This window comes from Suncus etruscus, chromosome 9, assembly GCF_024139225.1.
Source record: "Suncus etruscus isolate mSunEtr1 chromosome 9, mSunEtr1.pri.cur, whole genome shotgun sequence".
In the NCBI taxonomy this organism is placed as follows: domain Eukaryota; kingdom Metazoa; phylum Chordata; class Mammalia; order Eulipotyphla; family Soricidae; genus Suncus; species Suncus etruscus.
The window spans coordinates 13,224,941-13,240,322 of record NC_064856.1 but is presented as its reverse complement, the minus strand read 5'-3'; the positions used below and the strand labels follow the sequence as shown (position 1 = coordinate 13,240,322).

The following is a 15,382-nucleotide window of genomic DNA, read 5'->3' as shown; positions in this document are numbered from 1 at the left end:
ACCAGACTTTTTTCTCATTTGACCATCACTCCGGTTAAGATCCCCTGCAGATCCTGGCAAAATGCCAACCCTTTGCTCTCTTGGGTCTTTCCCCCTCCCTCCTCTCTTTCCCTCTTTCTCCCCTACAGTCTCCACTCAGTCCCATTCTACCTTTGCCTTTTGTTCTATTTTTGCAGGTCACTTAACTCTCAGTGTCAGCGCTGCCTGGAGAAGCTGTTGCTGCAGCCCAAACGGGTGAGTTATGATGCCCGAGGAGGTTTGAGTTTCCAGGCGGATCTCAAGCTCACTTTTTTGGCCCCAGAGGTGCACGGGGTGGTAGGCTAATGCCTGTCTCCCATGGGTGGCCCGAGTGAGGTGCTTGAGTACGCCCTGCAGCTGTGCTGCAGCAGCCTGAAAAAGGGCTGGTCCTGGGACTTTGAGAAACTCGCAATTATCTTAATTCCATAGAGTCTCTACCTGTATGTTTAAAATTCCACATGACTTCTCTGATATACTGTGTGACTTGGGATCAGTGACTGCCCTCTCTTAGCCATTACAGTAAGGACGATAATGCTGTTAGTAGGTATTCAATAAATGTGATGGTGCCTGTTCTTTTGAACAGTCCAAAGTGGCTGAGTGGAATCTTTGGATGCTCCGATCTATTTCACAATGATCCTATTCCATCTTGTGTGCAATGTCCAGGAAGTCGGGTGTAATGGTCCCCGTTTCTTCTGTTCCTCGAGCCAACCCTCCCCAGCCCATTCCCTCCTGCTAACAGAAGACTTATTCCTTCATCTGCTGCTTTAGGGTCATAAAGTCTCTTCCTGATCAATCCTCCTTAAGCCCCCGCCCTCCGCTAACCTCCTTGGGTCATTCTTGCACAATTGTTATATTTATTACGTCTTCCATCATTCTAAGTGGAATCAATAGCGAGTGGCTTGGTTTCAAGCATGCCTGAGAAAGTGTGCTCAGCTCGCTGATTTCTCTCATCCTTTTGCTCATCTGGGTCCATAAATGTTGGTTTGTCTCACTGGTTCTGACAAGGAGCTAAAAAGATTTCACTGAGTGGCAGCCACTCAGCATTGCTGGAGACACCAGCAAGGCAAGGATCAGGCCCTGGAAATGGAATGGTGTCCTGTTTCCTTTAAAGTTGGCCTCATTAGTACTTTCCACTTTGAGTCTTGCCTATTGATCCCAGGGGAGTAAAAAGTTTAGGTCTATTGTCACTGGATCCTGTGGTCTATGACTGAACACTTTAATCTGGAAGGTTTTACTGAACAGTTAGTATGTGTTTGTCTCTGGTCCACTGGCCTCTGGGGAACAGAGTACAGAGTAGCAGAGTTCCGAGAGATTATTGGGTTTATGATTCACCTAGTGATTCAGCACTTGGGTCAAAACGAGCTTCTTACCTCTTCATCCTTTCACTCTCCATCCTTCATCATTTCACCTCCTTTCAGTACCCCCCCCCAATCCTCTTCCTTTTTGCACACATCCCATTTTATTTTTTTATGTTTCCCTTTTTTTCTCTGGTCTAGTTTCTTGTCCCAAATTCTTAGTTGCATCAGGAAACAAATGGGGGGGGGGTTGGAATGATAGTACAGCAGGGCACTTGCACAGGGCTGTGAGTTTGATTCTCAGTACTCTATATAGTCCCCTGAGCACTGCTAAGAGTGATGCCTGAGTTTAAAGCCTTGAGCATAGCCAGGTATACCTCCTTCCACACACACAAAATTCTGTGCTTATTCTTTTAAAAATTATGGGATAGAAGCAAAAGTACAGATTGTAGATTGCTTGCTTTACATGCAGCTGATCCATGTTCAATTATTGGCATTTCATATGATCTTCCCAGACTCCTAAGAGTAATTCCTCAGTGCAGAACCAGGAGTATCCATTAAGTACTGCCATAGGGTGTGACCCCCCAAACCAAAATAATAATAAAATATTTTTAAAAGTGTTCTAGCAGTGCCACCACTGTCCTCATGAACAACAGCAAATGATCTTCTGAGAGCTGGCTGACCCTGGGCTTAGGGCTCTCTGTCTCTGTTCTTTGCCTTGATTCTTACGGAACCAAATGTGGGTTCACTTCCCAAACACCCCTCCCTTTAATCCTATCACTGGTTCTTTGTTAATGGCCCTAGGGCTGAAGAACTTCTCAAGCTTTTAGGGATTCCTTGGCTACCCACCAGTGTGAACCTGTCTTATCCTCAGAACTGTGAGGAGGTTGGGAGGTGCGTGATGAATTTTGAATTTAAGTCAATTCCTCTGGGCTGGTTTGGTTTGGGATGTGAGGTTGCTGTGGAAGCTATAAGCCTTTTCCCTCAATCCCTACCCCCCCCCCCCTTGACTCACTGTGGATCTCCTCATGCCTCTGAGTCATTTCCCCAAAGTCCAAGCTACCAGATTCACCTGACACTGAAAATACAAAATTCCAATATGACACGAGGCAACTTACTCCCACAGCTCTGCCTTAAATTGCATGGATGGGGAGTAGGTGCCACAAACTTGCATGTAGGTGCTCTGAACATGAAGGGGAACCCCCAAGGGAACCTGTAATAATAGTACCTATTTGGTGAGGTGCATGGGGTCCTGGCTGGCTGCCCCCGAACAAAGCTTGCTGTCTGTGGTGCTGTTGGAAGGTCACTGAAAAGGTCAGCAACTACTGGGAGGGTCACATGGGGTGTGGGACGCCCCCCTTTCCGTCTCCATTTCTCTCCTATTCATGATGTGACCTAAACAAGTGACTTCTACCTTTTCCGATTGCCTCTGCCATTAAATAGGACTAATCATATGCGATAAAGTGCTAGGAGAGATAATTGCGATGTTAAATCAAACCATTATTATTCCATGCTGGCTTTTTAAATAAAAATGCTTGCTGCTCCTCCGAGATCCCTCTGACTACAATCGAGAAGTATTGGAGCTTGGAGGGCCTGGGAGCAGTTCAGTTCCCTTCCCTTCGGAACTCAGGATCCTGGTGAGAAAAGGGACAAGGTGTGCTGGCCCTTTAAAGGACGCCTCTCAGGCACCCTGGAAGGAGCCCACAAGGAGAGAGTACTGCCCCATTTGCAGACTAGAAAAAACACCTAGGTGTGAAGAAGGGTGCTATTCTCCTACCTTCTCTCAAGACTTCCAAGCTAATTAGAATCATAGCTTGCTTAGAGAGTTGATAAAGGCAGATGTCAACAAACTTCTTACTCTTAAGACAACAGAATAGGTATTTGACGCCTTCTGGCCCTTAAAGCCTTTTCCCCACCCTCAGTTGTGCTTTGCTTCCACCATGAGCAAAAACATGGACAATGTGGAAATGTGGAGGGGGGTTGCGTTAGTCAGGGTCAGGGAATCAATCCGCAGGAGCTGAGAAAGTAATAATAAAACAGGTAGGGTGTTTGTCTTGCATGTAATCCCCTAGGTTCCATTCTCTGTATTCCATATTGCCCCCTGAGTACCTCCAGGAGTGTTTCCTGAGTGCAGAGCTAGGAGTAACCCTTGAGCACTGCCAGGTGTGACCCCCAAACCAAAAATAAATAAATAAATAAATAAATAAATAAATAAATAAAGTAAAAAAATTTATTCTTGGGGCCGGTGAGGTGGTGCTAGAGGTAAGGTGTCTGCCTTGCAAGCGCTAGCCAAGGAAAGATCGCGACCTCGGTTCGATCCCCCGGCGTCCCATATGGTCCCCCCAAGCCAGGGGCAATTTCTGAGTGCTTAACCAGGAGTAACCCCTGAGCATCAAACGGGTGTGGCCCGAAAAACCAAAAAAAAAAAAAAAAAAAGGAATTTATTCTTTTTAAAAAAAAATACTTTATTGATTGATTGATTGTTGGGCCACATCCAGCGGAGCTCAGGGTTCACTCCTAGCTCTGCACTCAGAAATTGCCCCTAGCGGGCCCGGAGAGATAGCACAGCGATGTTTGTCTTGCAAGCAGCCGATCCAGGACCAAAGGTGGTTGGTTCAAATCCCGGTGTCCCATATGGTCCCCGTGCCTGCCAGGAGCTATTTCTGAGCAGACAGCCAGGAGTAACTCCTGAGCATTGCCGGGTGTGGCCCAAAAACAAAAAACAAAACAAACAAACAAACAAAAAAAAGAATGTTGATGAGTTCAAACTCAATAAAAATTTTTGCATTTAAACTTTTTCCTCCGGGCCGGAGAGATAGCACAGTGGCGTTTGCCTTGCAAATAGCCGATCCAGGACCAAAGTGGTTGGTTCAAGTCCCGGTGTCCCATATGGTCCCCCGTGCCTGCCAGGAGCTATTTCTGAGCAGACAGCCAGGAGTAACCCCTGAGCAACGCCGGGTGTGGCCCAAAAACCAAAAAATAAATAAAGAAAGAAAGAAAGAAATTGCCCCTGGCAGGCTGGGGACCATATGGGATGTCTGGAATCAAGAATCGAACCAGGTCCCTCCCCATCCCCGGTAGGCAAGGCCACATTCAAGGCAAAAGACTTTTACCGCTGTGCTTTCTCTCTGGCCCCTAAAGAAATGTATTCTAAGGAATTGGCTGAATCGTGTTGGGAGCTGGGGGAACATGCTGTGTTGGGAAGATTAGATGGTAAGAGGAGCCAGACCTCATCTCTACCTGCCTTGTGTTTATGCAGTGGTAAAGAATTTCTGGACAAGACAGACCTATGATAGACAAGAGAGAAAGAAGAGGGAGCCCTAACAAATAAAACCCCCCTCTAAAGTGGGCTACATATAGGTGATTCCAGAGTAGAATGCTGCACCACTCTCTTTTGCCAAGTTGATTTTGTTTTGTTTTTTTGTGTGTTTTTTTTTTTTTTTTTTTTTTTTTGGTAACACCTGGTGACACTCAGGGGTTACTCCTGGCTATGTGCTCAGAAATTGCTCCTGGCTTGGGAGACCATATGGGACACCAGAGGATAGAACCTCGGTCTGTCTTAGGCTAGTGCGGGCAAGGCAGATGCTTCACCGCTCTGCACCACTGCTCGGGCTTCTTGCCAAGATGGTTCTATAGGGTTTTTCCAAACTGCCCAGGCTTGGGGCTTTACACAGATAAGAATCTGTTGCTAAGTTGTTTGTTGTTAAAGGGAAAGGACTTTGAACATCTCTTGGTCTTATGTCAGCCTTTTGCTCCTGCTAAAGTATGTATCTCTTTTTCTCAGGGGGTTCTGTCTTCTCAAAGCTACCTGGGGGCTTCACAGAGAATCTTATTGACCCCATTTCCTGCATCTGGGGGAAGTCCTAGTCCCTAGCTTTTGTGCTGACTACACAGTAACTTAGATACTATCTTGGTTTTATTACTTGTTTAAAACACTGGCATTCTAGCTGACCAACTTCAACTTATCTTCACAGTGCTTATGAAAACTAGCCAGTCTCTATTTTTTCCTCTATGGAGGTCAGAAATCAACACCCCCTCTTCCCATTGAGCTGTTTGCTAAATCTCCAGAAGGATATTTTTCTTCCCTGAGAAAATGCACCCCAAGTTTCAGCCACAAATTTCCAGGAGCAAAGGTATTTTCTGGGTTAGACCCCTTCAAATTCGTGAAAAAGTCAACCCCTTTTGACCACTGCAGACCCTCATTGCTCAATAAACCTGCCAGGCAAATCCTTATTAATAATTTGCTGAATTTTCTTTCAGGGATGATGGCTATAGATCTGATTCCCCCATACCACCTGAAGTTTCCCTGAAGGCATGAAAGTGAGGTTCAAACAAACCCTAAGTGGTGGACCTTTAACAAACTGGTTTGAACCGTTTGCTCTCAATTGAACCCCACATCAGATTCTGGGAGCAATATTCACTCCTTCATTTACCAGCCACTCAAACTTTTTCAATGTTCTCATCACTGTAGGATACAGTGTCTTAATTGATTAGGGCCTAAGCCTGCTTCTCTGCCTTATTCTTTTTTTTTTTTTTTTAGATGCCTCGATCTGGGGGTGCCAGTGGTGAAACACCTGCTACTCTAAATTTCTTGTTTTTTAAACTTTATTTATTGATTACTTGATTGATTGGTTGTTGGGCCATACCCAACCATGCTCAGGAATTCTCCTAGCTCTATATTCAGAATCGTCCCTGGCAGGCTGGGGGACCATATAGGATGCCAAGAATTGTACCGGGTCCCTCCTGGGTCAGCCGCATGCAAAGCAAACACCCTATTGCTGTGCTCTTGTTCTGATCAAGTCTCTGCTTTCCCTATCTCCTGACATCCTTAGACACACTACACTCTCACCCCTTTGCATTTGCCAAGTGCCTCTGGAGGGGACTCTGAGATGGGGTTTTGGAGATATTTGCAGCAAGGTAGGGCATTTATTTACCTTGCAACTCAGGTTCAATCCCTGGCATCCCATATAGTCCCCCAAACCCCATCAGGAGTGATCCCTGAGCATAGAGCCAGGTTATTCTACAACTAAGCTCAGCCAGGTGTGGTCCAGAACCAAACAAACACATAAGTAAATGAATAATTTTTTTTAAAAAAAGAGGCACCTCAGGGGCTGGCACGATAGCACAGCGATAGGACGCTTTCTTTGCACGCAGCAGATCCAGAACCAACCTGGTTCAATCCTGGAGTCCCAGATATCCCTCTAGCCAGGAGCGATTTCTGAGTGCATAGCCAGGAGTAACCCCTGTGTGTCACTGGCTGTGGCCCAAACCTCCACCCCACTCCCCCCAAAAAAGGGGCACCTCTTTAATAGAGCCAATTCAGATGTAGTTGGAGCTTAGAGAAGGAGCCTAATCCAGACAGACCTTCTGGAAGAGACACTTCAAGCTAACTTTGGAAGAAAAAGAAGGCATTAGACAGGTCAGAGGGAGAGGGAAAGGATAGGGTGAAGAGGTGTTCCAGGTAGAGAGTTTTGGAATATTTGTTTGGGAGCCACAGTGCTCAGCTCAGCGGATTCTCCTGCAGGGAGAAGAGATTCATCTTCCTTTTCCTCCTCTGTGGGTGGGGAGAGAATTAGCCCCAGCCTCATGCAGACCCCTTACTGTGAGGAGAAACTTGGACTGAACCCAGCACTCAGTGAGTTTCCCATTTGATCCTGCTTTCCAGAAAGCCCCCCAGCATCTGTCCAGGCGCCAACTTCCTGTCAGAGGCAATGAAGAGTCAGGGATACAGAGCAGGGGTACAGCCTAGAGGGCATCTGTGTGCAGGGCACCATTCAGGAAAGACTAGAGTTTTTGTTGTTGTTGTTGTTGTTGTTGGTTTTTGGGCCACACCCAGTGGTGCTCAGGGGTTACTCCTGGCTGTCTGCTCAGAAATAGCTCCTGGCAGGCACGGGGGACCATATGGGACACAGGGATTCGAACCAACCACCTTTGGTCCTGGATCGGCTGCTTGCAAGGCAAACACCGCTGTGCTATCTCTCTGGGCCCAAGACTAGAGATCTTTATTGGTGCTTGGAGCTGGTGGATGAAAAGGAGTCAGGGGTTAGGGTTCTGGGGTCAGGGGTAGGCTCTGGGGCCAGAGGGTCTCTGTATAGAATCTCTGCTTTACCAATTCAGGTCCTTGAAGCCTGGGAAGTGTCTTAACTCAGTTTCTTCACCTGTAAATTGGAGGTACTTCCCAGAGCTGCTAAGACTATATGTGAGTTAACCCTGAGAAACATCTAGAAAGTAAGTGAGCCATCGGATCAGCCATCAGATTAACCCCAATTATTGTTATGAGACATAATAAAGGAGAAGCAAGGGGAATCATGTGGGCACTGCTGGGGTGCATATGATAGGAAGGAAGAGATCTTAGATTGGGATTGAGAAGCTTTTTCCCCACTCCCCTCCAGCAGACAAACCAGTGCAAAGTCAGAGGACAAGGGCCCCCCCTCCCTGCTGGCTTAATCCTGTGCTAATCTTGCTATAGGCCAGCTGAGCTTCCTCAGTATCAGAGAGAAAACCAGCTCCCTGCTTTGTGTCTGCACTCAAGGCCACTCACTGGCCTGGAACCAAATCCCCTCAATACCTAATGGAGCAGGAGAGAAACTTGCAAGAAGGGGAGTTGTGGGGATGCTCCTGATCCCTTGTTGTCCAGCTTGTGGGGGTGGACAGGATGCTGAGTTTCCACCTTGAACTGCTGTGTGACCTCAGGAAATTTTATAGGTGGCAGGAGAATTGAGGAAAGGATGCAGCTGAAAGGCACCTGAGCCCCTTTGAGGCTTCCGCTGTTCAAGGTTGTTCCAGAAACTGGTCATTAAAGGCACAGATATGAAACTCACACAGCACAGGCCTTGCACCTCTCACTGCTTGCTGCAATTCAGGAGCTGCTAAACTGGAAATGTCCACTTGAGTGGAAAGAAACAAAGTGAGGATGAATTTAGGGGCTCAGCAAACAAGGAGCCTGCAAATCCATCATCATTGCTGCTATTACTTTACTTAGGCAGGCTGGGTGGGACACTCCTGCAAAGCTCTCAGGCAAGGGACCTGGTCTGGGCTGCAGTCTCAAACTCCAAGGTTGTGGGTATAATCTTCTGAACCCTGAACACCTGAGTAGATAGTGAAGACTGAAGGAACATGGCCTTTGGGCCAGCAAAGGAGCATGCGCATCTCCAAGAGCAACCACAGAAGTGAGAGGCACAGAGATCAAACTGGGGAGCTCTCTGTGTGAATGACTGTGTCTTGACATTTTGTTGTTGTTTCTTGGGCCACACTGGGTCATGCTCAGGACTTATTCACTTATTCCTGGTGGTGCTCAGGAGACCTTATATAGAGAGCTTGAGATGGAACTAGGGCTAATTGCATGTAAGACAGAAATCTTTTTTTGGGGGGAGGGGGAACACCCAGTGATCCTCAGGGCTTACTCTTGGCTCTGTGCTCAGAAATCGCTCCTGGTTTGGGGGGACCATATGGGATGCTGGGGATCAAACCTCTGTCCGTCCTGGGTCAGCAGAATGCAAGGCAAACACCTGACTGCTGCTTCACCACTCCAGTCCCAAGACATGCACCTCTTAATTATTTTTTTTATTTTTACTTTTTGGCCTTGGGGCCATACCTGGTGCTACTCAGGGGTTACTAATTTACTTTAGGCTTGGGAACTATAAAATAACCCTAGAACTGTATCTCCAACCCCAGGTGAAAGCAGAGTCACTGCATGAAATAATCCAGACCAGGCTGAGGGTGAAACACAGGTATTCTGGCAATCTTCTAGCTAATATTAAGAGCAAATTGCCTTCCAGAATGGTTATTTTATTGAGTACAGAGATCAGCCCAGGTATGGAAGTAAGGAAAGAAATCTCAAGCTATTCTGAGCCAGTGCTGCCTAGGTTTTCATGAAAAACAATCTCTGTTTTAGGGTAAAACCAAGTTGTAAACAAATACAAAGGCACCGAGGATGATATTTGTTTTGGGTGAAACCAAGTTGTAACCAAACAGGTACAAAGAAAGCAGGGATGATCTTTGTTTTGGGTAAAATAAAGTAAAATAAAATAATTAGGTACCACATTTGATAGTCCTCAGGAATTACTTCTAGTTCTGTGCTCAGGAGTGACTCAAGGTGGTATTCAGGGGACATACATGGTGCCAGAAATTTGAAATAGGTTGACACAGCTACAGGTAAGACAAGCTCTTTACCTCCATGAGTCTTTATACTTGGTTTCTAAGTTGATTCTGAGAGACACAGTGTTCAATAGGCTGCATTCAATACATCTGACTAGCCATTGGATTTTTTTTTTTGTTTTAGATTCTATTATTTTGTTTGTTTGTTTTTGGGCCACACCCATTTGACGCTCAGGGGTTACTCCTGGCTATGTGCTCAGAAATCGCCCCTGGCTTGGGGGGACCATATGGGACGCTGGGGGATCGAACCTCGGTCTGTTCCCTGGCTAGCGCTTGTGAAGGCAGACACCTTACCTCTAGCGCCACCTTCCTGGCCCCAAGCCTGTTCTTTTAAACCAAAGAAATCAGGGGAGAGCGCAAACGCAGTCCCCCACTACCACAAATTATGCAGTCGAGTTTCCCACATTTGGGGAAATCGCAGGGGTCAGCACACCCGGAGTGCAATGGGTGAGCCTCGCCCTGGGGAAACCACCTTCGTGATCATGGTATCTCCCCTGCCAGGTAAGTATTAGATTCTATTATTTTTTAAAAATTGAATCACCATGAGACGCACAGTTACATACCTTGTAACTATGTTGAGTTTCAGTCATACAATGTTCCAACACTTATCCCTTCATCTGTGCACATTTCCCCCATCAGTGTCCCCACTTGCCCCCACATCTATTCCCCCCAGCCTGTCTATGACACTTTTTTTTCCTCCTTCCTTTTAGACTGTGGTTTGCAATACTGTTACTAAAGGGTACCATGCATATCACTGTTATCTTCTTTCCTCACCCAGTTCTTGTCCAGTGATCATTTCCAACTGTCATTGTCATAACAGTTTTTCTCTGTCCTAACTGCATCTCCCATTTTGTGGCAAGCTTTCTACCATGGACCAGTCCTCTTTGCCTTCATTTCTATGGTCTTTGGGTCTTATTCTCATACTATGTTTTTTATTACATCCTGCAAATGATTGTGATCATTCTGTGTCTATCCCTCTTCCTCTGCTCATTTCACTCAGCATGATACTCTGCATATTTATTTATTTATTTATTTATTTATTTATTTATTTTTGGTTTTTGGGCCACACCCGGTGGTGTTAGGGGTTACTCCTGGCTGTCTGCTCAGAAATAGCTCCTGGCAGGCACGGGGGACCATATGGGACCCCGGGATTCGAATCAACCACCTTAGGTCCTGGATCGGCTGCTTGCAATGCAAACGCTGCTGTGCTATTTCTCCGGGCCCTACTCTGCATATTTATTCATGTGGCAACATATTTCATGATTTTATTTTCCCTACTGTGTTTTTGTTGAGGGCCTCTTGTATGCTGGGCAGGGCTACAAGGGCTCTGGGTGCAGTTAGGGGCTTTTCCCTGAAGGAGCCAACATTCTCGTGGGGAAAAGAAGAGAAGCAGCAAACATCAGCTCGGTGCACCAGAAAAGGAGCCGTGTTGCCACTATCGCAGAAATGAGACACCAGGATGCTGTATTCAGTACTTGGAAACTGGTGGTGTGAGAGTTATGAGCCCTGGGACACAGTCTGGGGGGCAGAGCAAAGGGGAGAATCCAGTAAATGCAAAAAGTCTTGGGGTAAAAACAAGTTTGATGTTATTGAGAAGCACAAAATATATTTTAGCAAATATTTAGCAAAAAAGATATAGCTCTTGCCTTGGTGGATCCAAAGTCCAGAGACTCAGCCGAGTCTAAAAACAGCAATTCGCAGAATGAAATTCTGGGAGGATGCACAGGAAGAGCACCTCACCAGGCCTATGATGTCAGGAAAGCTACCTGGAGGAGGTGACGTAGGACCCAATTAACCCAAGAAGAGAGGAAGCATTTCCTAATAGAGTAAATGATGTGTCAAAGCACAGAGGCATTAGAGAGCCTGATAGGTTCCTCCAAGGTCTGAATTGACAGGGAAGCTGAACTCTTGGGGTGAAAGGATGGGACTGAGAGTGCAACTGTCATGTAGGAGATGTGAGGCTGGACCCAGCAACCTGGGCAGCTTTGATCATAGTATTGATAAGCTAAGAAGAGCAGCACCACAGGCAATGAAGAGACAGGGAGGCCCACTGGGAGATGGGGGGAGAAGAGAGACACAAAGCAGGCTGGGGTCAGCAGCAGGAAACAGGTAAGAGACAGATCCCAGAGAACTCGGAGACAAGTGTCTTCAGATTTGGGAGGTGGACACAACAGGGTTGAATTCCAGCAAGCAGGCTTGTCTACTTACTGCCTTGTTCTATGAGCAGTCTCTTTCTTGCTCTGAGCCTCAGTTTCCCCACCTGCCCAGTGAAAAGAGCACAAGTCTCCTGAAAGAGTCGCTGTCCCACTCGAATATGCAGGTGTGAGAAAGCACCTGGTACATGTAACACATATTCATTTCCTCCCTGAACCTGGGCCCTTGGTGCCCCACATATTCTCCATCTTCTCTCTGTACAGGGGAAGTGGGGATGTTTGCCTGGAGAGCTTGTCAGAGGGGAGATGGTGTGATGACTTTGCAGGCATAGGACATGCCCTAGAGCAAGCAGGCAAGCCTAGTTTCCATTGTCCTTTCTCTCTCCACAGCAGCAGGAAGAGAGACAGAATGGCGTGCTGTAGGCTGCTGCTGGCTGCTTGCCTCCTTTTCCTGCCCTGTGCTGCTGCGGACTGCCTGTCCCGCTGTTCTTCATGTGCTGTGAACACCCAGAGCAGTCCAAAACCCATCAACTTTCTGGTAGGTTTCAGGCCGGTGTCCCTTAAATGCAGGTGCTGTGTGCTGTGTGTGCCCAGCCCAGAGAAGGAAAGTCTCTGAGTATCTGTATGACTCTTTTGAAACTTGTCTGCATGGGCAGGGTCCTGTCCTGTGGCCAGCCTGGGTGCTAAAGGATGCTATTTGCTATCTTCATCCCTACTGCCACCAGTCTGTGCAGGTTTAGGAGAGAGGTTCATTTCCAGAGAACCTGAGCCTGTGTCAGGCTCACCATTGATGAGGTGGTGTAGATTTGAAGGGTTTTTTTTTTGGGGGGGGGAGGGCATCTGTTCGCTACTCCTGGCTCTGTCCTCAGAGGTCATTCTTGGTGGTGCTTAGGGGAAAAGATGGCACTGGTGATGGACCCCAGGACTACTACTCCAGCTCTTTGATCCATCTCTGGGCTTGAAGTCACTTAGGGCTTCTTACCATGGGGCTTATGGATACCTCCAAATTGAATAAGGAGTTCTTTCCACCACCTCTAAATTCCAACAGCTGACTGACAGGATCCATGCCTAAAGCCCTCTCCTGGGTCTGGCCTGGTTGGTTTTGTTTTGAACTTTTCATGTGCCTCCCCTGCAATACACACAGGCTGAGCTGGCAATTCCAAGAATGTAGTTGATAGAACATAGGCATCATTCCTGCCACTTTCTAGGTCCATGATTCTGGGAATACCTCTCTGGACCTCAGTTTTCTTATCTGCAGAATTGATGGTTTTTGGAGATGTTGATGGTACCACATATGAAATGTGTGATTCTAACCATTGACACTGAGAAGTTCAGGGCATCCTGGTTTATTAGCCCAGAGGGGCAATGTGAGAATGGGAAGCATTCGAGTGCCTGGAACCAAAGTTTCAGAATTGTCCAGTCTTATCCTTGTCATCATTATGGCCACCATTGGCACCTTCACCATCATCAATCTGTCCCCACACTCCCAGGAAACAGATACTACTCTCCCCTTCTACTTGGGATGTTACTTCTTCTATATCCCCCTGTGTTTGTCCACCTCTCTGCATTGCACCTATTACTCTCTAGAGATTGTTTGCAGTGCCCACAATCATGGAAGATGGGGGAGAGCCAGAGAGTCCCTCTGGGATTGTAGGAGAGCATGGGTAGAGCAATATAAGACCTTCTTTCGATGTTTGCAGTGCCACTGATGGCCACGTGTCCTGGAACAGCCAGCTCATCCCTCCAAATCCATTTCCTCATCTTCTACCTAAGCACAAACTCACCCATTTATGGGCTAGTTGGATTATTAAAGTGGATGTCCTGGGGTCTTGAGAATAGCAGCAACTTGTGATTTTTCTCAGGGTGTGGAGGGCAATGTCTCAGGTAGAGGAAGCACCTGTGATAGCTCAGTGCAAAAATTTGATTGCCCTGGTCTTTTGCAGGTTTGCTCCCTGGAATGCGAGGCTTCTCTGCGGCCTGCGACGGAGTGGGAAAGATGCCAAGGCCTCCTGCCTCAGCTCGCCTTTTTGCCACTTGATCTCAACGGCAAGGAAGACTCGGAGAGCCAAGCAGAGCCCCGTGGTGAGCTGGCCCAGGACGCCAGACCTTTCCTGCAGGGGTTGGAGAAGATCCGAATCCTCCTCAGCAGCCCCAAGGAGGAGACAGCCCTGGACAGGGAGGGTGGAGCTGAGACGGAGCTGATGAGGTACATCCAGCCACAGGATGAGTTCCTGGGGGCCAAGGTGGCAGAGGTCTCTGAGGAAGACCCTAAGGAGCAGAGCAAACGCTATGGGGGCTTCTTACGCAAATACCCCAAGAGGAGCTCGGAGGTGGCGGGGGAGGCTGACGGTGATAAGGAAGGCCATGAGGACCTGTACAAACGCTATGGGGGTTTCTTGAGGCGTATCCGTCCCAAACTCAAGTGGGACAACCAGAAGCGCTATGGAGGCTTCCTCAGACGCCAGTTCAAGGTGGTGACACGGTCAGAGGAAGACCCCCATGCTTACTCTGGGGAGCGTTTTGATGCCTAAGTACACCCCACCCCTCCCGAGTCAGGCGCTCCCCGGTTTGTTTTCCCAATGTGCTCTGTTCCCATGCTCAGGTGGGCACCATTTGCAAACTTCTAAGCTCAACCTGCCCGTCTTCTGCTTGAGGTGTGGCGATTGGCCAAGATCTGTGGAGGGACTTCTAGAACTTTCCAAATCCCTTCACTTCCCCCAACCTTCCCAACTCCCTTCAGAGGAATCTCCAATTCCTGGCTGTTTCTTTTTCTAGATCTCTGAGCTCCAAACTTTGCCCTTCACACTCCCCTTTCACAAGAGCAATTTCCCACTCATACACACATGTTCTTTCATGAGACTGCCCCATAGATAACAATGTAAGCCAACATAGATACACAGGAATTCAAACAGCTTGTTCTCATCCTTCCAAGGGCCTGGTAGCACATAACCACTTTGGAAACCAGGCTTTAGTTAAAAAGCTAAAATGCTGCCTTTTGTTGGCGCGTAAGTTCCTACCTTGGAGAATTTAGTTGGATCTCTGGCCGATCTGTGCTCTCTGAGCTCTCATTTCTCTCACAAAGAAATGCACTTTGTGGAAGGACCCTGGATTCCAGTTCATGCTGGTACCCTGATAGTTCCCAGCTCCTCATGGAGAGGGAGTGAAAAATCCTTTTCCTGGGGGGATTAGAGAGCATTCTCCTGGATGCTGTTCTCCTTCTGTTCCTTCTGTTCCTTCTGAGAGCAGTTCTCCTTTTGAATGCTGAAATGATCAAGGAGGGAGCTAGGCAGAGCAATTTGTACTGCGCACCGAACTCAAAATGTGGATCAGTTCCCTGAGCTCTCATTAAACTAATTAAACTGATCGGTATCACACTCCTACCCCAGGATGAACTGAAGCTGAGTCAAGTTGATGAGATTAAACACGACCAAGTTCTTGAGCAGCTGAATTGGCCGCCAAGAGTCCAAACCATCTGTTCCAACATATGCGTTGGGCGCTGGGCAAGGGAATCCAGAAGCAACAGTGAGAAAGAGAAAAAGGCCCCTCCAAGCCCCATGATGATTCTTTCCTCCTAATGTCTCAAAATAAAACCAGAAAGGAATGAAATGATTAAGTGGTAGTGCCCAGATTAGTGCTCTCTCTCTCTCTCTCTCTCTCTCTCTCTCTCTCTCTCTCTCTCTCTCTCACACACACACACACACACACACACACACACACACACACACGCCCCTTATGTATCGTGATCTGTTTGGTGGGTCC

The 15,382-nt window shown here is 47.4% G+C and overlaps 1 protein-coding gene and 1 non-coding gene across 2 annotated transcripts; one reads left to right on the top strand and one right to left on the bottom strand.

Moving 5' to 3' along the window:
• The first annotated feature begins 213 nt into the window (after positions 1 to 213).
• Positions 214 to 15,129, top strand: PDYN (prodynorphin). Its single transcript, XM_049779360.1, has 3 exons — positions 214 to 234; positions 12,014 to 12,161; positions 13,567 to 15,129. The coding sequence occupies exons 2-3, from the start codon at positions 12,033 to 12,035 to the stop codon at positions 14,152 to 14,154; spliced, it is 717 nt and encodes a 238-aa protein (XP_049635317.1). The 5' UTR covers positions 214 to 234; positions 12,014 to 12,032; the 3' UTR covers positions 14,155 to 15,129.
• LOC126019671 (U1 spliceosomal RNA) lies at positions 9,816 to 9,979 on the bottom strand. Its single transcript, XR_007499301.1, has one exon. It is a non-coding gene; the product is annotated as a U1 spliceosomal RNA (small nuclear RNA).
• Positions 15,130 to 15,382: the final 253 nt, after the last annotated feature.